General features: G+C 53.9%; 1 protein-coding gene across 1 annotated transcript; it reads right to left on the minus strand.

Annotated features, from left to right (window-relative positions):
• Positions 1-578: 578 nt before the first annotated feature.
• On the minus strand, positions 579-10,717 carry LOC119105430 (leukocyte receptor cluster member 1; the record flags this gene model as incomplete). The annotated part of the gene is made up of 3 exons (XM_037228894.1): positions 10,677-10,717; positions 8,393-8,547; positions 579-1,538 (listed from the first exon to the last, which is right to left on the minus strand). Coding segments are annotated over exons 2-3 (1,083 nt in total), but the record flags the coding sequence as incomplete, so codon positions are not given.
• Positions 10,718-21,785: the final 11,068 nt, after the last annotated feature.

Consider the following 21,785-nt stretch of genomic DNA (forward strand, 5'->3'; position numbering starts at 1 on the left):
AGTTCGCCTGCCGGCCCTGGACCGGCCGGCGCCGCAGACGGCGTCTGGGTGACCGGCATGACTGGTGGAAATGGCGCCGGCCACGCGCCCCGGGCGGACACGCGATGACCGCAAACACGCGCGCAGTCTTCGCCCCAAGCCGTGCTATTCTCACTGCACGGGGTGCCAGAGCGGGCGCGGCTGTTGGTAGGCCGTCCCACTGGGGACATTTTAGCCAGGATTTTGCGCCCATGAATGAGCCCAGCAAGCTAGACCCTCCCTGCATGCATTTCCAGACGCCATGCCTCCGTCATCCCCAGCCCGGATTCATCACCGGCATTCGCCACGTCGGGGGCTGCGTCAGGTTGACGCCATTGAGGCTTCTTCGGAGCCACCGCCTGACGAGCAGCTCCGCCAGGTTCTTTGAGGCTTGGGAGGCGAGCGCCACACTGAGCCACTGCGCGACTCAGCCACCTTCTGGCGGAGAGCCCAGCTGTCTGGGCTCCGACGCTGGCCAGGCCGGACGCCGCGGCACGGCGGCGCTCCGTCCGACCGGCGGCGCCTCCACCGCGGCGTGTCGGCTAGTCCGGCCGCCGCCGGCCGTCGCTGCGCTCGCGGTAGTTCTGCCGCGCCAGGTACGGGTTGAACTGGGCGTTGTAGCGCTGCGTGAGCCGCGGCTCGGCCGGCGGTCGGCTCGCCTCGGCCGTCTCCGCCTCGCCGCGCAGCCGGCGTAGCAGCGCGTCCGCCCGCTCCCGCTCGGCTCGCTCGCGCAGCAGCCGCTCCGCACGCAGCCGCTCCAGCTGTACGCCCCGCGCAGCCGTCGCCTCGGCCTCGGCGTCGTCCTCCGAAGGCGACGCGTCGCTGGACGACGAGCGGCGGCGGCGGCGGCTTCGTTTAACGCCCTTCCACCGCGGCTCCTCGGACCCCCTGCCCTTCTTCTCCTTCTTTCTTTCCTTTTTGTGCTTCTTCTTTTTCTCTTTCCTGTGCTTCTTGCGTTCGGAGTGAAGCTCGCCATCGCTGCCTGGGTCTCGTAGCTGCCTGACAGTCGACGTCTTCACGTCAGTGGGACGGGGCGGCGGCAGCGGCGCCGGCTTCACGGCCGTCTCCCGCTTAGCGTCGTCGACCAGCTTCTTTTTCAGCACGTTCAGCGGATCCTCGAAGTCCTTGACCTTCTTCTTGACCTCGCCACTGTCGGCCTCCTGGCGGTGGCGGGCTCGGTCCGTGGGCAGCGACTCGAACCAGGCCTTCTGTTTTGTTTCCTCTCGCGAACCCTGTCCCAGGTAGGTGAGGTAGCCAATGCTCTTCTCATACTTTTCACGCTCCTCCTTCTGCTCCTGCACATATTCTTCGTTCGGGCCGCGCGTCTTTTCGCCGCTCTCCAGGTGCTGGAAGAAGTTGATGTGGCCTGAGCCGGTGACGATGGACGCCTCCCCTTTGGCGGCGGCGGTGGCGGCGAAGTCGACCTCGAGCTTCTCCCGCCCGCCGCCAGGTGCCTCGCCGATCGCCGCGCGTCGATCGGCGGCCTTGTTTCGCAGCAGCGTGGTCCGAAACTCTTGCTCCTGCGACGGACATCAGCACATGAGTGGGCGCAAACACACTTGGTGATTTGGCATGCTCACCACAGACACCACATATCGGCCCAGAATCATAGAACAACAATGCACACCGAAGTCCAGTTTTTCCGCAGCAATGCAAATAGATTATTTTCAGTTCCGTCCCTCGCGTAGATAGTGAGAACAAATAGTAGAATCTGACTATTGCGAAAATATTTCTATCCTGACAACTGCTTACATCCTTGCCTAACGCACATTTTTCAATAAATTGAAATGCTTCAAAATCTTATCCGAGCGTATGCGTACCAGCACTGTATGGTTACATTGTAGGACACCGCAAATGTCAGGTTGGCAATGGCCATAAATGCGTAGTCCCTGCAGTGTGTGTGGACAACGTGCACTGTGATTCCCACGAAAAAGTGTTTTGCTCGGTTTCGTCACGTAGAAATGCTCAAATCATCTCAGGTCGTACGCGGAGCTTGCCAGTTATTTTCTGATACGGCATGGGCATGTTTATCGTACTGAGCCTCTTAAATCAGCGTGGCCTAGAAGAGTGCCCGGGGAAGATTTGTCACGAAACCCAACCCAGTTGCGTCAGTCATCGACTGCCATTACGGTTCACTTGGCGAAGCCTGGTTCCAGGCCATAGCACTGATCCTTTCTACTCATTTCAGTGATAAATCTTCGCTCGGGGGGGGTGGGGGGTGGGGGGGGGGACCAACTCAACTTAATTAACTGGTTCCTGCGCGGTGAGACTCTATCGTCAAGAGGGCGCGGGACAGGGTGATTTCAGCGCACTTGACGGCGGAGCGCTGCGATGCGACTGCACGGCTCGAGAAATGGAGATCGAGAAAGCACTTTTCCGATAGAGGCGCTCGAACGAGATTGCCGAAGGCGGACTGATAGCGCGAATCCTTAAGCCATGGAGGCAAGTGAGTCAATGCAAACATTCTACAACCGGTCTCATGCTGGAGCCTCATTTGCCATACAAAACGCAACGCACGCTAACGGCTTCAATACTGCCAGAAGAGCACACCGCGGGACGAATTGGCCTTCGCGGAGAAAAGCCAAAGCACATGTTGACATGACAGGTTGAAACGATGCGACCCACATGACTTTCGGCTCTGGCGCTAATGACAAAAATGGCTGGAGCCGATGCACGCAAGAGCAAACCACACATGTTGACGACAATGAAACCACTCATGTAGCAACACACAACTAAAACCACGCCTGAAAGCCTTTGGTCTCCGCTAGCCTTGTCCTGGCCTGACCATAAAAAGGCAGACCGGCGTTACGACGCACCAGGTCGATATACCACGTATCTTAAGAAGGCGTTCTGTCGGTAATGCCCTATGCAGTAGCCGGTACTAAAGTCATCTGGTTTGCAGATTGGGGTGGAGAGTCACCGATGCAAATGCTCGTGTCCATTGACATTGTCCTGGTGGGGCAGCCCCAGATCTCATTTTCTCACCACGCTAAGTTCGGTCTCTAGCTTGCTGCCAGCTCGAAACGCATGTACAAACGTTGAAGTGCCTTGGCAAACCGATCCACTAAATCGCTGACTGTCTCCGCTGCATGAGCTGGCCTTATGGTCGTACGGACAGCATGAAAGATTGGCAGCAGCGGCACAAAATTACACTTGAAAGCTGATTACGTCACTCCCGTACGCTCAGCAACTCTCTTGTCTGATGGTAATAAATGTTGCGTACGTGGATAATGTCTGCTCTCGGCCACTCGGTCGCGTTCACACCGTCGACTGAATATATTTAACGTCATGTTTAGCGACATGTGGCACACTTCTGTCGCGCTTTGTTAAATATAACGGAGATGGCGCGATGATGATCGTCATTTGGGCTTCAGAGCGCGACGCCTGTCGTGGTCATGTGGCGCTCCATCCATTCATGCGTACAACATATGCATCATAAGTTCTGGAATGTACACAAATTTTCTGACAACAGTTCACTAAGGTGCTACAAATGGGAGACGCACCCTAGTGTATGACTTGTATTTTCAAAATATTTTTCACGCGTTGCGTGCGATAGCTAGAACAAAAAGATTAACCGAAGGCAGCTTCAGGTCCTCCATTTTCGGGGACTGTCTACGCTGCCTGACACCAAGCGAAGGCGGGGGCGTGTGGGACACTTTCGTCGTATCTACGAATAAAATGTAGTTGAATCTAGTCGTAAAGCCTACATCAATCACGCTCGCAATATGCATCGCAGCTACTCGGCAGGAGCCCACACAGGTACTTAAAGATGGGAAGGGGCTGATGAAGAAGGATGCTGAGGGATGGTGATGAAGGATGATGAGGAATGATGGTGACGAAGGGAGATGATGACCAGACCGGACAGACTGGTTATCATCTTAGAGACTACATCATTCTTCCAGAGGAAACAGCTCGGTTCCCTGGAAGTGAAAAGATCAAATTCCTACATCAAAATATATTTAATCAGGTCCAGGTCAGATACCAATACAGTAGGGCCAAACATGTCGAGCATCAGGAGCTATACTGTCTTCTGCCCGCTGTCCTCTTGCGCAGCTCCTTCACGCCTTCCAGGAACCACGCTGTGAAGAACTCAAAGCCTGTGCGGCCAAACGGAAATCGAAACAGAAGGTGGGCGACGCCACGGTCCTTCCAGGAGCTCCCGTGTTTAGACATGTAGAGGTACGCGGCATTCGGCAGCAGCGCCGACAACCCCGCGTCGTCGGGCTGGAGACAACCGACGCCAGTCAGCCCAGCGCACTCGGCATTAAACCCGACAAGACGTCCTCCGTTACCACGGCACTCTGCCTGCGCCGCGAGGGACTCGTGCACGGACCGGTCGCGAGCGGTCCACCCAAGCCTTCTAGGCGGGGTGGACATCCACCAGGCACATCCACCTTAGGGCGGGCATGCCTGGGCACGCTGCTGACCGAGGGTGTGCCTGGGCACGCCACTGACCGAGGGTGCGCCTGGGCCCACCAATGATCGAGGGTGTGCCTCGGCCCACCACTGACTGATGGTGTGTCTGGACGCGCCACTGACCGAGGGTGCACCACCTTGCCGTTACGCGCGATCACGCGGCGGGAGCCGACGTCGTGACACGGGCAGGGCAATACGGCATGGGTGCGGGGACACACCACCGCGAGGACGCCTCACCCAATCATCTCGAAATTCAACGCGGCGAAATGGAAATTTTCACGGATTACGCTTGTCGATTCATAGAAAAATGTGCGCCTGAAATACTCGCCGTCCCCTTCGGTCGTCCTACGTTTCTCCATTCACTACGTGCCTGAAGTACTGGACATCCCCTCCAGCCGTCCTCAAGCTTCTCCAAGCACTAGCCGGTAGCACTCCCCATGCGTCAGCTACTGCGATGTACAACACGTGGACGGCAAAAGGTAAGCCTCACGCTGGCCGTCTGTAGCGTGTGACCTGCGAGGGATTCCCAGAATATCTGGAAACCTCGCAGCAGTCGCGACAACACCACTGGCGAGAACATCTCGACAACATCACGCACAGTTTCCGGCTGCACTCGCGACAAACATCGCATTTCGCACCAGCGCGGCGCTGCCGTCACGCGCACGGCGGATAACCTTGTCAGTGGCATGGTATCCTCGCCCCAGTACCTCCCGCACAATGGCCCACACGCACGGCGGAGCTGCAGCGTGACGAAGGCCGCGCTCCGCGGCGCGTCTGTCCGCCAGCTGAGCGGGGCTGCAGTGCGGGGGTGCAGTAAGAGGGTGCAGTGCGGCGTTGTCAGGGCGAGCGGCAAAGCATCTGCCGACTGCACCTCGCCTTCCGCGCACAGCGAGATCTTGGGAGAAGTACAGCCGGAGGATATTGCTGAAGTGCTCGCAGGGCAGGAAAGGTGTGAACAAGGTGCGCAGAGTGTGAGGTCCTGAGACAGGCGTAGACCAGCGACATCGTTGCCATGGAAACGCAGTAGGGCCTGCAGCAGTGCAGTCAAACGGAGTCGTTAGACAGCACCAAGAAAGGAATTCTGCAAAGGGTGCAATGCGACTGGGTCACCGTGCTGCGCGGATAGGAAGATTCACCGACAGCTGCAGTTAGACGGAGTCGCTGCAGTGAGCTGGGAGGAATCCTGCGACGGGTATAATCAGACCGCCTCGCTGCAGCGTTCTAAGAGCTATATTTTGCAGCGATGCAGTACAGATGAGTCGAAAACTGACTCTCAAGACCATCCCACCAAATATTTATTCGCTAGCATACGCATCACCAAGATGGATTACAGTATCACTCTGCTCATTCTTCTGAGTGTTGCTTCAAACATGTGTCCGGTGTACGCAAGAGACCTGCAGACCAACTGCACCAAGGACAATCAAAACACCATCAACGCTACGGATGAGAGGACAAGCACAAACTACAAAGATCATGCACTCTCGTGCGAAGGGAGCCTGATGCCAGACCCCCCAACAGGAAAGCGCAGCAGCGGGCCCCCCGCCGGAGACGAGGGCCGCGCCGCGAGCCACGCGGCGGCGTCGGACGGCGGCGCGCCCTCACCGGAGGACCCGCACGTGCTCCGGGGTTGGACGTCGGCCGCGTTGGAGCCGATGCTGCAGCCGAGCGGCGGGCCAGCGCGCACTTGGCTCGAGACGGCGCTGGCCGCGCTGCTGTCGACCGCCTGGACACGGCTGGCGCCGCTGCTGCTACCGGAGGACGTGCTGCACCTGCCGCCGACCGCGCTCGGGCCCGGCCTCCGCCTCAGCCAACTGACAGTGCGCGGCCTGCGCCAGCTGCGACTGCGGCGCGTCTGGATGTCGGGAGACACGGCAACGGCGGCCGCAGCGCTGACGGGCGTAGCGCTCGAGCTGGACGCCGTCGGCGACGGCTACCTGCTGCGGCGCGGCCCGCTGCGCCTGCGCGCCACGGCCGACGGCGCGCTGTTGAGACTGGCCGGCCGGCTGGCACTGCTCAGCACGGCCGACGGGCCGCGCCTGCAGCTGCACCAGCTGGCGGCCGCGCTGGAGTTGCCGCGGCCGCCGCGCGTCACTGGCCGAGACGCGGCGGCGGCGCCGCTGCCCGACTCGCTCGCCGCCCTGCTGCAGCGGCGCTTCGGTCGGCTTGTGCGCGCGCTCAATCGCCGGCTGGCTGGCGCCGCCCTGCTGCAGCTGCGCGACGAGCTGAACGGGCAGCTGCTGCAGCTGGAACTGGCGCCGCCGGCGCTGCGGCCGCTCTGGGACGCCGCTGGCTGGCTGGGCTCGCTGGCATACAGAGCAGCTTCCGGACTGGCGGCGGTGTCCAGCGCCAGCACGGAAGCCGCGAATAAGACTTGGACGGAGGCTTAACGGCGTGCTCAGTTTTGGGCTCTTTCTGTGATGGCGGTCTTCCATTCATATACACTTTCCCGCCCATTGCAGTCCCATTCGGTACTTGGGCGAGGATGTATTGGTCTCAACGGCGCATTTTGTTGGGGCGACTTTTGCGCCGGATCTGCGACTGGTGCGCCGTGACGCTGGGTTACGAGTCCAGCATTCTTCCTGTAGATCACGGCATCGGCAGTCGCTTAACCTTTTGTCCGTCTGAAGTCACAAACTGCGACAGAATCTGATAATTTAATGCCGTCCAGCTCAATATTTGGCTCACGGGCGTAAGCGGCCTCCAGCTGAGAGCCTACAGCTACTCGGCCAGCTCTGAACGTGCGCCGCGGAAGCTGGGCTCTTGCGGCCGCCGTCTGCGAAATGAGAACGCGCGAGGTGGCTTTCCAGCTAGCCAGAAGAGAATCCTTCCGAATGGTTTGCACGGGTGAGTATTCGGTGCAGGGTATCCACTACGCATAGCCCGTGAATGCGCTAATCCGCCTCAGTTGTCCCGTCCAGTTCAACGAACAATTTTTCCTCTGCCTTTTCGCCAGCCCGCACGATGCGGAGGCACAACCTCCGGGCGCGGCTCTCGTCGGCCAAGTATCAGCTGACCGTTCCCTGTCAGCCGAACCAATGGATGCGCCCGTTCCGGAACTGATGCCCAGTGCCGCTGGCCAACCAGTCAGGCGCCTGCTGGTAGACCATGAAGGCGTGGCGAGAGAACCCGGCCCCTTTCGCCGCGCCCCAGCCGGTGACCGCTGCACCACGTGCAGCGCTCCGGCCTCAGCTGTAGTCGATCGCACCGCCGTGGGCATGCTATGTGGGAATGCGCCGTGGTATTGACGTCGCGTGGCGTAGTACGACACATCTCCGGCCAAACTGTCGTCTGTTAGTGACATTATGTCGCAAAATGTTTGCAAGACGTACCGTGTCTTGGACACGCATTTGCTGTGTTTACGCACGTAACAGCACAAAATGTTGACAACTTTCACACGTGGGTCATCATCATGACACTTGTCATAAACTCGCAATGAGTCGGCGCAAGAATGCTAAATAAAATCAACTGAGTAGCCAACCTGAGCACAAGTTCATCTCTAGCTCCAAAATTTGCCGAGAGGCATAGGAATCGGGCACCAACGCTTGGTTCAGATAAACTAACACGCCTCAGAAGTATCAGCCTACGTTACCTGGTGTGGTCCTCACGATCGGGGTAACATTGACGGGCTAGGGTAATACACCGCATTGGCATGACTTCTTCTTCTCCCATCTCACCATAAATAGTAACAAAAAACAGTATGTTTGAAGGAACCCATTGCTGTATATTGACTTGTATATCGAGTCATGTGATGGGAAGTGCAGGACAAGACTGCAGATAGATAGTACAATTTGGAAAGCTTCGGTGGGAAACATCGTGCGTACATCCCGACAGCTGGAGAATGATTCGGGCACATTTCGGCTGACTGTGCCATTATCTGACCACATCAATCACCTTGGACAACACCCCTGCCTTGGTCGACTGGTAGAAACAATACTAAAATCAATGATGCTTCACTTACCGCTAATGCCACTCGGCGAAGCCTCTCCTTCTCCTCAGCGGCAGCGTTCGCCTCATCGCGCCGCACGCGCGCGATGTTCTCCTTGGTGCGCACATGCCAGCGCTTCTTTGGCAGGATATTCATACTTGGTGGATGGTGTAATTGCTAGCTGAAACCTGCAATGTAGGGAGATGATTATAAGCAATTTTGGAATGCCTTGCTGGATGGAGGCAGGAATTTATGGTCTGCATTATTACTCCCTTTTTGGGATGCACTGCATATGCTGAGGCCTGGATGCATATGCAGGCACAAGCAGGAGGACCCAATGGCCATGACCCCTAGCTCAGAATATCACTGTGGGGGCCAGCACAGGGGAGAGCTGAATGATCTGCAAATTTATAAACAGGCCAAATAAACCTTCAGTTTCATGACCATTAAAGTATTAACCCTCGCCCTCATAGGAGAGGCTGGTGCGACCCCCCAAGGTTTTTTGAGGACATCCCTCAGGCATTCTGTGCAATCGTGCCCACGTTTTTACAACCTATGAAACATCCATTCCATATCCTGATACCAAAAACCATGTTTCTAGCTTTTCTGGTTTCCGAGCAGTGGTGGTTGTTGAGGACCACTGTGCGGCAATCGAGGGCCGACGCGGGCAGCGGACGGTAACCGACGGTTGCATGGAACGCACATAGCAGACCAATGGTGTTTCAATAATGAAGCCATTTATCATAAATGGATGTTGAAAACATACACAAATATACACCACTGTACTCAGAATTAAACAAGGAATGCACCTAACATGTATCATGTTGCCATAAAACATGGTGCCACAGGTATGAGTTTAGAAATACCATAGGACATGGCAAAATGCGAAGGAAATCAGGTGGCCAATGATATGGATTCTCAGAGTCCTATCAAAAACACCCAATGCTTCACAGAGATTGCCTGCCCAAACCCCAATGCTTCACAGAGCTTGCCTACCCAAACCCCTATGCTGAGAGGCCAAGATGTCCTTAAGCTGCATGTGAAAATAGACATACATATTGCATGTGTTGACACAAACACCATGGGCACTGGGCATGGGAATAAAGGAAGACCAAAATCATCCTGCTTTGGGAAAAACTGTTGCTGTCCATGCAGTAGTCACTACTGCACTACTGAGTAGTGTGAGGTGAAATGGAACCAGGCTTATTGCTGCCATACCCAACCTCCAAAAACTGTCTGTACCTACAGTGCTGGATTCAGCTTTTAGTTCTAATGCTGTATAACTCAATGATTTATTGACAACCATTATAACTGACTGGCTAAGAAAACACAGCAGGCTTACACTTTCAGACTGATCAAAAAATGAATGCTGGGGTGATTAACTCAGTGTTAGTATAAAACATCAAACTGATGATTTATTAATCAAAATATTCAGTACACATCAGCTGGATTAAACAAACCAATAGAAACAAATAAAGGGAGATGAACAATATGAAAACATAGATGAAGTAAGGAAGAATATTTGCTTAGAAAGTTGGTCAAGTCATCAAGGGATGAGTTTAACATGCTTTGCCAGTACAACCTATTATGAAAATGAAGACCCAGCCAGCCAGCAGCATAGTTTGACTCAACAAACAATTTTTTGCCTAAGTTGATGCATCATGCAATGCCATCCTATTTCAACTTGGCTCTCTTGGTAATTTGCCAATAAGCCATCCACAAAAAGCAACACAGGCATAGTTTTAAGATATGATCCCACACTCAGGCCACATGGTGGTCAGTATGCAAATCTTCTGCTATTTGCCCCCAGCTCAGCATTAATACCATTTTGAACATAAAATGAGTGAACAGTATAACAACCCCTTGTCAAATGAACCTGCCAGCATGCCACAATACTTACCATACTGTATTCCCTAAGCATTAGACCTTGACACACCTCATTATCAAATGTTTTACATCTTACATGTGACCTGTTGTTCAGAGAGTAATGTTTTACGATGCAGCCAATCAACTGTGGCAAAGCCTGAACTGGGAGGCCTAGAATACCCAATGTTGTCAGTTAACAGGACATGTTGTTGATGTAAAACATTGTCTCACACCTGCGCACCCACAGTGTTCAAATGAATAGTTGTTCAGGCCCTCTGCCCTTGAGTGCTTCCCAGGCCACAACCACCAACTGCATGTTACAGTTTCTACAAACACAGGTCAGGGTGTACTTTCCTACCTAACGTTAGAAACAATCATTGTACACCGTTCGTCGTGTTTAGGGCAGGACATATCGTAAATAATCACAAAACCGGTAGATTCATGCTCTTACCTTCTATTTTTTTATAATTACGATGGCGAGCTCCCGAGCGCTACACACACACATCAGCCGCGACACCGGCGCCATTAATGCGCTCAGTCACAACAACCTTGGTCCCGTAATTTTTTATGGTTCTTGATAAGCAGAAATATTGTACTTACGCAGCAACGCAGAAACGGCGCTGGGGAGTCGAGGCGGTGACGGTGTGGTGCGTGCGGCGCTCGGGAGCTCGCTATCGTATTTATGGAAATTCGAAGGCAGGAGCATGATTATACCTGTTTTGAGATTATTTACGATATGTTCCGCCTTAAACACGACGAATGGTGAACAATTATTTTTTTCTAGCCTTAGGTAGCAAAGTACACCTACACTAGTAAGTTAGCTGGCTGGAATGTTTTGTTGGCAATACTATCACACCACACGAGGACAACAGTCCAAACGATCATTCCACCCGTCATGCCAATGCCTAGTCACAATCTGGGATTCCTCAAGTACTTTACCTTTTTGGAAGAAGAAAGATCACCGCGAGCGTTTGCGCGCAGTACGAGACGGGCACAGTCAGCTCGCGTTAGCAGAATTGCCCAACTTTGAAATCATACAACCCAGAGGACGTCTGCGGCACCAAAAATCATGAAGAGGCAGTTAGCAATATTCATTTCGTCGTTTCGACCATTGCTACTCACAATGCTCGCATGATTGCCTATCATCTCCAAGAAATTACCATCTCACAATATTATAATGGCTGTGCGTATACACCCTCCAAAACGTAGGGTGGTTACGCACCGGGCTTATGCACCCTCCAAAACGGAGGGTGGTCACGCACCGGGTTTACACACCCTCCAAAATAGAAGGTGGCAGCGTACCGGGCTTATGCGCCCTCCAAAAACCTGGGAAAGGATATGCGCACCGCCCCTACGTACACCGCAAATCCTAGAAGACAAATCCTGTCATTCCTGTGTATTGCCACTTCATTTTTGCGCACATTTTTGTTCATTTTTGCTAAGTGCCAAATGCGCGGCGCGGAAGAGATAAAATGAGTTCACCAACCTTGACTCACGTCGCTGCGTGTCGCTTGCTATTTCTCAGTTGGACTTATCGACTGCTTTGTGGGGGATTGGGGCGGTGCATGTTGGATTTAATTATGTGTTTGAAGCTTTTGTGTGGTATGCACGAAAGCTAAAGAAGTGTATTGTACATGATGCTGTTTGCGCGTGTGGTAGTCATTTGTTAACCTATTGGTCATGTTAAAGGCACAGGTTTTTTCTCCATGATTTTAGTGAAAGGCAGCATTTGGCCGCTACTTGCAGGGAGTTGAGTGCTTTGCCTGCTGCCTTGCATGATGCTTGATTGTGTGTGTTGTGTTTCTACAGCTGCATTTTTGAAGATATGTATTAACCTGGTGATACAAAATATACCACATTATTGTTGCATGTTGTAAAGCTGATGCATCTCCTCAATTAATCCAGACATTGCTCACATAACTAGCCTCTTTTATTTTTTGTTTGAAATCATCTTGAGGCATGAAATATGAGCAGTACAGATGACAGGTTGCAAACATAATGCTGTGAATATTTATGTTTAGGAGTAGGTTGCAATCTCATCTGATTGCATATTATGGTTGTTTTGGGGACTGAATCCCATGTCACATCAATTTCTCATCATCATGTCATCTTCCTTAGGTACATGAGTGCATGTAAGCACATTATGTGATGGATACATAATTTCCATGAAGGTGATCAGATGACATTTTTGTAGCTGTTCCATTGCATGCTTTGAGGTCCAGGCTTCATAACTTGCTGTATGAGTCCAATTGTATCAAAGGTATCATAAAAGCTAGTAAATAATAATTTATAAAATGCATATGTAAAGCATAATGTATAAAACACGTATATTAAACGGAAATGACAGCTAACGTCACGCATCCCCCACTGCTGGTCAGTCGCGTCGCAGCAAGTCAGGGACATGACATGACACCACATCCGAACACGACATCATGTTTGGTGCCAAAAGAAAATAACTGTTCATCGACCCACTATAATGTAACTATGTACAGATACGCATAATTAACCAATATGCTGCCCCCAAACACAAGTGCACCCATGCTGCCATGGCATTCACAGATCCATGACGACCTACCAACGGCTAGGGCAGGTCGTCGTGCTGCATCTGATATGGCCACCTTAAAACAATGTACCAATTCTGTAAGTCCGAAAGAAGACGGCTGAACTTTTCACTCGCCACTCAAGGCAGCCTGTGCTCTGGGGGAAACTACCACTACCTGCACAGTGAACATATACATGCACCCACATCCCTAACATAACCAACAGAACAGCGCGTGCTGAACCACATTTCACGCACACCACATTGCACTGAGGCACCAACCAGGTGGTCCTCCCCACAAACACACAACCAATCACGTTCTTCATCGAACTGGTCCACCCCAGCCAGGAGCATCTTCCACGCAGATCGGGTGAAGCGATGTCCCAGAGAAAGCAGTACATCTGGATTCGCTTTCAGCCTGCCGAGGTGGATGACATTCCAGGCCCGTACGTCCCTTTCACCGAACAGACCTTCCTCCGATAAGTTCTTGAGAATCCAGCGTAGCATGGCTGCAACAAGGGCCAGTAAGATGTATTTTGCACCACGGAATGCGCGAGATGATAGCAGAAGTGAACGCTGCGGTGGAAGAGATGACCCAAGACTAAAACATACGAAGCCAGTAACCCATGTAAAATTGTGCAACTAGATTTCTTTGCTGCGTTGCAGCATTAGTCTCTGATTCTTTGCAGGCAGCAGTGAACTGACATGTAGCGTGCGCGGGCCTCCGTTTCAATAGCTTCACCTCAAAATGGGCTGCCCTTGGGCATGGCGCCCGAGAATTATCATCGACGACATGCGGGACCTCGCACCTGTGCATACTTTAAGTACATGGTGCCCGAAGTATCACGAAAAGTGCGCCTGTGTTTCATCTCAATGCCAGTTACAGTGCAGTACGTTGCGACCTCTATGCTCTTCACGGCTCAGTCTTTCTCGTTTAAAGTCAAAGCGTATTGCATACCTAGGAATCGTGGCATGGGCCGTTTCCCGTCGAATTAATGGGCCTTCGTGCCGGACGGTGTCGGGATGACATGACCCTTTGCAAACGCCTTCACCAGGTGCTTCGTCGCACGTTTCTGTCCGCTGTAGGTCCCGCAGAACAAATCCTTATACGCTGAAGAGGGCGCAGCTATGTTTTAAGCTCGCAGGCGAGTGCCGGTCAACTCGAAGCCACAGATCGGCCTGCACTGTTGGTAATACACTCACTGTTGACAAGCAGAGAGAGAAAGAGAGGAGGGAGGGAGGGAGGGAGGGAGGGGGAGAGAGAGAGAGAGAGAGAGAGAGAGAGAGAGAGAGAGAGAGAGAGGAGAGATAGAGAGAGAGAGAGAGAGAGAGAGAGAGAGAGAGAGAGAGAGAGAGAGAGAGAGAGAGAGGGAGAGAGAGAGAGGTAGAGGAGAGAGAGAGGGAGAGAGAGAGAGAGAGAGGGAGAGAGAGAAGGCGGAAGAGCAATAGAGCGATAAAGAGCAATATGGATCTATAGAGTGATAGAGCGAGGGCGAGACCGCGAAGGCGAGAGAGCGAAAGAGGAGGTGTAAACCATCACTTGACATGCAATATCCCAATTGTAAGCCGTCGCATCGCAGCTATCGCAAGTGCGATGAGCCATCAACGGCGAAACTGTGTAACACCATTCTGCTTTTCGTAAAAAAGCAGACCTGGTCAGGTCTTCAGAGTTCTTCGTTTCAGTTTTGGCAGTCCGATGACGTTGGTTGCCGTACTTCCGCGCGGTCGACCCTTGTTCTTGGTGATCTTGGCAGGTTCCTTCAGATGTTCCAGTTCGGCGACATGCCCCAGTCGCCTCCGCATGCCTCGATCTGTGACATAGACAGAACCAGCACCAAAAGGGACCTGTTCGGAACCGCCAGCGAAAGGGACCTGGCGGCCCTCCTCGGCCTCACCCTGGCTAGAACATCCTGAGGAGAAAACGGAGCGCGCCTCTGTAGCCACACCCTGCCTTGAGCTGCCTGCGGAGGAGACGGGACGGGTATCCCTAGCTGCGGTCTGGCTAGAAGGTACTGAGGAGACGGGGCGCACCTCTGTAGCCACACTTTGCCTGGAGCTGTCTGCGGAGGAGACGGGGCGGGTATCTCCAGCTGCGCTCTGGCTAGAAGGTCCTGAGGAGGCGGGGGGCGCTTCAGTAGTCACACCCTGCCTGGAGCTGCCCGCGGAAGAGACGGGGCGGGTATCTCCAGCTGCGCTCTGGCTAGAAGGTCCTGAGGAGACGGAGCGCGCTTCTGTAGCCACATCCTGCCTGGAGCTGCCTACGGAGGAGACGGGGCGGGTATCTCTAGCTGCGTTCTGGCTAGAAGGTCCTGAGGAGAAGACATCTCCAGCCACGCCTTGATCTGGAGCAGAGTCTGAAGGTTGTGACTCCAAGACAGTCCGACATCACGACACTCCGACATCAAGGACGAACTGAGTTCGGGGGAGGGGCAAAAAAGTGGAAAATAACAAAGTATCCCCCAAAACATACGGTAGCAAGCAGGGGCGGGTCCAGAGAGGGGGCCACGGGGCATGCCCCCCCCCCCCTCCCTGGGCCACGAAAGGGCCCATTGGCTGCGGGGGACCGACAGCCGGCCGAACAGGTGGTTTTTTAACACAAAACGCAACAAAACGGTGTCACTGGACGTTCAGGCGACCAAGAACAGTTGTAAGCGAAAGTGAAGGGCCTATGAGAAGTCCCAAAAATTACTCATTGTTGTTTATTGGAGTTTAGGGGCGCGCCGACTGCGGTGGCCATTTGGCGCCCATAACGAGTTTGGTTTTACCTATCTAATGAGCCGCATAAATGGTCCCAAAGTTGATGTGTTTGGGAAACAAAAAGATCTGTTGAAATTCCAGAAATGGTGATTTATCTCCTAGCATATCACAGATGGTAAGGGGCAAGTCATGCTGTCCAAAATAGCGTTGGCGTTCTTCCGCGAGGCGCGGACAAGAAATAAGAATATGGCGAACGGTGAGGACGGCACCACATCGATGACAGATCGGTTTATCGGCTCCCTCCAACATATAGCCGTGGGTTGCGTATGTGTGCCCGATGCGCAATCTGCAGCGGATCACCTCCTCTCGCCGCATTTTCCGCGAACAAGAGAACCACTGACCTAGCTTAGGTTTTATCTCTCTGAGCTTATTACAATCCATCCGATCCCAACAACGCTGCCACTTGTTGTGCAGGAAGGCTTTTATTGCGGGGTAAAAGTCTCTGGCAGGAATAGAAAGAGAGTGAACACATGGAGCCAGCGCTGCTCGCCTAGCAGCCGCGTCAGCCAACTCGTTGCCCGCAATGCCGACATGACTAGGAACCCAACATAGCATGATTTTCTTTCCGGCCTCATCCAGATGAGTCAAACGTATTAAAATGTCCTGTATAAGGGGACATGACGGATAAAAAGACTTCACACTCAGAACGCTGCTCAGAGAGTCCGTCAAAATGAGATGCAAGGGTTCGTCACCGACTTCAATGAAACATAGTGCCTTAATGATTGCTATAAGCTCTGATGTAAACACCGAAGCGTTTGGGGGCAATGAAAACGACCGGGTGACGCCACCGCTCACAAACGCACAGCCTACACCATCAGAAGTTTTATAGCCGTCCGTGTAAGTGTGTGTGTAGCCCTCATATAACGCAATACGCTCAAACGCTCTACCTCATTATATCTGGCAGCGAGACACCTTTTTTCATTTCAGTCAGAGATGTGTCTGTGAAGGGTGAGATCAAATGCCAGGGAGGAGTGCACAGGTGACGTGATCGCTTCACCTTTCGAATGGGAATTTCGGTTTCCCGCAGTAAGGCTTGTATCCGGGAGCCAAAGGTCACTGCATGCGCCCGAGGTGCATTGCGAACAAACGGCACAGCAGGCCGCGGAAAGACTGCGTGATATGCGGGGTGACACGGAAACTGTCGCAGCTTCAGTGCATAACGCATGCCAAGCATTTTCCCCCTCGCTGACAACGGCGGCTCGTGCGATTCTACCAAGAGGCTTTGGGTAGGAGATGTACGGAACGCCCCTGTGATGGCACGTAAAGCAGTGTGATGGATGGTGTCAATGATCCGTTTCGTGGACTCACATGCGCTGTCATAAATAAAACATGCATAGTCCAGCTTAGAGCGTATGATTGCCCGATACAGCAGCAAAAGCGTGCTCCGATCTCCGCCATACGACGTGCGCGAAACACATTTTAATACGTTCAAAGATTTAAAATAGCGTTCACGTAGCGTTTTAAGATGTGCCTTATATGTAAGTCGGCGGTCAAAGTATACCCCAAGGTATCTAGCCACAGGCTCAGTTGGGATGCATTGTCCATACATACGGATAGAAAGGTCACCGCATTGCCGGCTACGACAAAAATGCATGACTACAGTCTTGCTACGTGAAAACCTGAACCCGTTCATGGTACCCCACTTCTCAACGCGGTCAACAGCTAACTGGAGTTGGCGTTCCATCGATGGTGGTCTTGCTGCGCTAGTCCAAATGGTAAAATCATCAACAAAAAGCGCACGACCTACAGACTGCGGAAGCCCCATCCCGATGTCGTTGATCATAACGGCGAACAAAGCTACGCTGAGAACGCCGCCTTGGGGCACCCCATTAACTTGGACATGCCTTTCAGAGAGCGCGTCTCCAACACGGACACGGAAAGAACGGTCAACTAGAAAGTTTTGAAGAAAGGTCCCCATATTGCCGCGTATACCATACCTGTGTAGCTTGAGAAGGATGCCTTGACGCCATGTGGTGTCATAGGCGCCCTCTATGTCAAAGAACACTGCGCCTATGTGTCGGCTTGCTTTAAATCCCACACGAATCGCAGTGTCAAGAACTAAAAGATTGCCAACTGTGCTGCGATTCTTTCTAAAGCCACACTGGGCGTTTGTAAAAACGCCGTGGTGTTCTAAAAACCAAGTTAAACGGACATTAACCATCTTTTCCATCAACTTAGAGAGCGATGAAGTGAGAGAAATAGGTCTATAGTGTAAAGGATCCAGTCCACTTTTACCCGGTTTCAAAATAGGAACGACTATAGCTTCTCGCCAAGAGGCTGGAAAGTCCCCACTGGCCCAAAGCGCATTAAATACCGCTAATAAAACGCGAAGCACGCGACGCGGCAAATGCTTGAGCATGTCGTTGTGCAGTGTCCGGGCCTTCTGACACGCTGCGAAGCTTGGCAATCGCCCAATCCAACTCGACTAGGGTGAATGGATCATTATAACAATGTAGCTCCCTCGTTGAAAAATCCACTCCAGATTGCTCACATTGCGCTCGGTGCCGCACAAACTGTGGGTTAGTGTTGCCACCTTCGCTGCGGTAGGCCAGCGCCCGGGCAATCTCGTTCGCAACTTCCAAGGGGCGCGTCACGGCCTGTCCGTTCACACATAGTACCGGAAGAGCCATGGATGTAAAGTGCCCAGATATGCGCTTAATTCGAGACCATACCTGCGATGTTGGCGTGAACCGGTTCAACGTACTCACGTAAGCATGCCAGGACGCACGCTTCGCCTCTCTTACGGTGCGCCGAGCAAAAGCCCTCGCTTTCTTAAAGGCTATAAGGTTTTCTGCAGTACCCCTGGCGTCAAAAGCCCGAAACGCACGTTTACGCGCCCGGATGGCGCTCCGACACTCCTCCGTCCACCACGGAACAGGAGTACGTCGGGGAGCGCCAGACGTGCGTGGGATAAAGCTGTTGGCACACTCTAAAAGTCTGTGAGTAAAAACCTCAATAGAGGGTACCGTCCTCACAGCCTCAGTTACGAACGATTCGTCGAGCCGAGTCTCAAATTCACACCAGTCCGCTTTCTTCAAATTCCAGCGTTGTGGCCGAACACCCAACGCTCCACCTCTCTTAAACCGGACCCACACTGGGAAGTGGTCGCTTCCCATGGGGTCATCTCCAACACTCCACTCGAGGTGTTGGACGAGCTGGGGACTGGAGAGGCTTAAGTCTAGTGCGGACGTCTGGCCGGACGGCATTGTAAAATGCGTACGAGTTCCTGTGTTTAAAATACATAGTGAAGCACCGTGGATAAAATTCTCGCACAGCCTCCCACGAACATTGGTGACGCCACACCCCCATGCGGTGTGATGTGCATTAAAATCGCCGAGAAGAAGAAGTGGTGGAGGCAGTTCAGCCAGCAGACACCTAAGGTGCGCCAACGGAAAAGCAATGCCTGGTGGAAGGTAAAGTGAGCAAACAGTGATGTGACGATGGTTGAAATAAAGCCGTACGGCCACAGCCTGAAGTGTGGACCGCAAGCTTAGCCTCCTCGCTGGCACGCTATGGTGAACTGCCAGGAGGACGCCACCGTGAGCAATGCTCTCCGTCAACACGTCGTTGCGAAACATCGCATATCCTTTCAGAGAGCAAAAATTGTCAGGCGCTAGCTTGGTTTCCTGCAGCGCCACGGCTGCAGGAGAGACTCTGCTGACGACAGCCTCGAGATCGAGGGCGTTCGCCCTTAATCCTCTACAGTTCCACTGCAAAAACGCCTGTAAAAGGGCGTATTAAAAAAGAGGTAAGATGTGAGAAGCTAAAACAATCCCGACTTAAAAAAAATCGGCTGCACCAGTTGCATGTCCAGACGCCTCAGACCGAGAGCTTCGGCTAAATTCCGGGGGGCCGTGCCCCACCCTAGGACGAATCCTTGGACTACCTCCGTCAGATGGAGATGGGGGGCCGGCTGGGGCACGCTTTACGCCAGCGTACCCAGCCCGGGGTGGAGGCGGGGGAGGGCCCATTGGTGGGCCTCTACCGGGGTTCGAGGCACCAGCGGGGGCCTCCACCGGCTTTCGTGGCGATGGAGTGCTGGTTCGGGGGACGGGCTCTTTGTCTGCACCGGACAGGCGGCTTGCCGCCTTAGCGCGCTCCAGTTCGGCCAAGCGTGCTCGCTTGGCCTCGCGGGCGCGCCTGTCAGCTTCCTGACGTTCCAGCGTCTCTGCCACACGCTCACAGGCACTGGCAAGAGGTGTCTGTGGCAAAGGGACCGATTGGGTTGCAGACAAAGGCAAGGCCGGCGGCGCGCGGGGACTCCGACCACGCCGAGCCGTCGTCCAACCGTCGCCCGCTGGTGATCCGGCGCGCGCCGAGGAGGCCAGCGGTGCGACGTCCACCGATTGCTCGATCGGCGGAGAGGGAGCTTGGGGTGCCGACTGGGAGTCGGGCGTTCGGACCGAGGGAACAACCGACAGGCCAAACGACCTCAGAAGTCTCACGAACTGAACGGCCGTCATGTGCTCGATGGCATTACTTTGTGGGAACGAAGTTTTCACTTTGGACGCATACGATGTTTTTGGATGACTGTCGTTGTAAAGTTCACGAGCTTCACGAAAAGAGACATTTCTAGAGGTTTTGATCGATATAATCTCTTTTTCTTTCGCGTAGGCCGGACATGTACGGTCATACGTCGTGTGCGGGATTTGGTCCTTGCCGCAGTTCACGCAATGGGGTTCCGCAGAGGTGCAAGCTTCGCTCGTGTGCTCGAATGACGCACATTTACCACACGCTGGACGGTTACGACAGTGGAGCTTGGTGTGGCCGAATCGCTGGCACTGGTAGCACCGCATGGGGTTAGGCACATAGGGGCGAACCTTCACTCGAGCGTATCCAACACGTATCTCGGTAGGCAAATCGGTGGAACTAAACGTCAGAATGAGGTTGTTGGTGGGCAGCAGCTCTCCTCCCCGTCTGACGAGAATCCTGCGAGCGCTCGTCACACCAAACTCTGAGAGCCCCTCGACTATCTCGTCCTCGGCGACGTCACGAAGATCGAAACAATTGACTACGCCCCTGGACGAATTTTTAGTCTTATGTGGTATGGCTGATATTGACACGGTCTTTTCATGCTTGCCAGTCTCGTCCCGAACGGTAAACGTAAATTCCTTGGCTGCCATGGCCCTGGTTGCCTCCAGACCGCCTAGCGAACTCTACTTCTATTTTCCCATCCCGAAGCTTGTCACATCTTATAATTTTTCCAAACCTGTCGCAGCCGTTCCGCCTCTGAAACGGTGACAGGGAAGCCAATTTAATCTCTTCACTTCCGAAGATCAGGATCCGTGGACCGGAGGGCGCAGATTCCTCTCTGCACCCTGGGGCTATCGAGGTCCGTCCCCCTTTCGGAGGACGGGTGTTTTTAGTGTTAGAGGAAGCCATAAAAGGTGGTTTTCATTTCGGCACCGAGGCTCCCCACCCACCTCGGAGCCCAACAAGGGGACGGCCCAACACTCCCTCGGGAGGTGGTCACCGTCAGGGCTACCCCGGTGCTATACGGGGCGAACGACGCCTCCCACACGGCCAGGTGTAACCGGGGAGACCCCTCCCCGTCCTGACCGTGGTTCAGCGCCGCCGCCCCTTGACCCCTTAAGCCGCTGCGCGCGGCCAGGCGCCCCAAGCGGAGACCCGCAAGGGGCACCCAACCGCAACGCGAGTGACAAGCCGCTAGACCCGTGTGGGGCCCCACGGGCCCCCCACGCCCCCGGATATTCTGGCCAAAGTGGAGTGTTGGGGCGCGCCGTGACTGACCCGCACGACGCGCCCCTCAGCCACCAGGATCCGATCAACCCGGGGACGTGGGCGAGGGGGCACGGCGACCCCAATAAAACGAGGATGGGGAGTGGTGATAGGGCCGGATGCGGGAGTGCGGGTAGTGTGGAGGGAGCGGGCGGGACAAGGAGCAGGAGCTCACGTACCGGCAGGGTCGCTACGCCCTGAGAGGACCAGCTTGCGCTGTCCACCTGTTACCGGAGCTGGGACCCTAGGGGGCGCTAGTCCCCTACACCGACCGAAGCCGGTGCCCCTGCGGGGCCAAAAATTACTCAATGATTGGAAAAGTTGTGAACTGGAAATTGTAAGTCCCATTACGCCGTCTAGGGCCCCATGCTGTTTCCGGGGACCTGTATGTCACTTGCAGGTTTATTTTGGTCGTTTAGGAGTATTCCACGTTGTCCTTCATTTCTTTGCATTTGCTCCGAGGGCCCTGCGCTGTTGTTGGGGCCCCTCCCTATTAGCGTGCCGGGGAACTCCTGTCAATCACGG

Source organism: Pollicipes pollicipes, unplaced genomic scaffold, assembly GCF_011947565.3.
Source record: "Pollicipes pollicipes isolate AB1234 unplaced genomic scaffold, Ppol_2.1 Scaffold_6138;HRSCAF=7277_pilon_pilon_pilon, whole genome shotgun sequence".
Taxonomy (NCBI): Eukaryota; Metazoa; Arthropoda; class Thecostraca; order Pollicipedomorpha; family Pollicipedidae; genus Pollicipes; species Pollicipes pollicipes.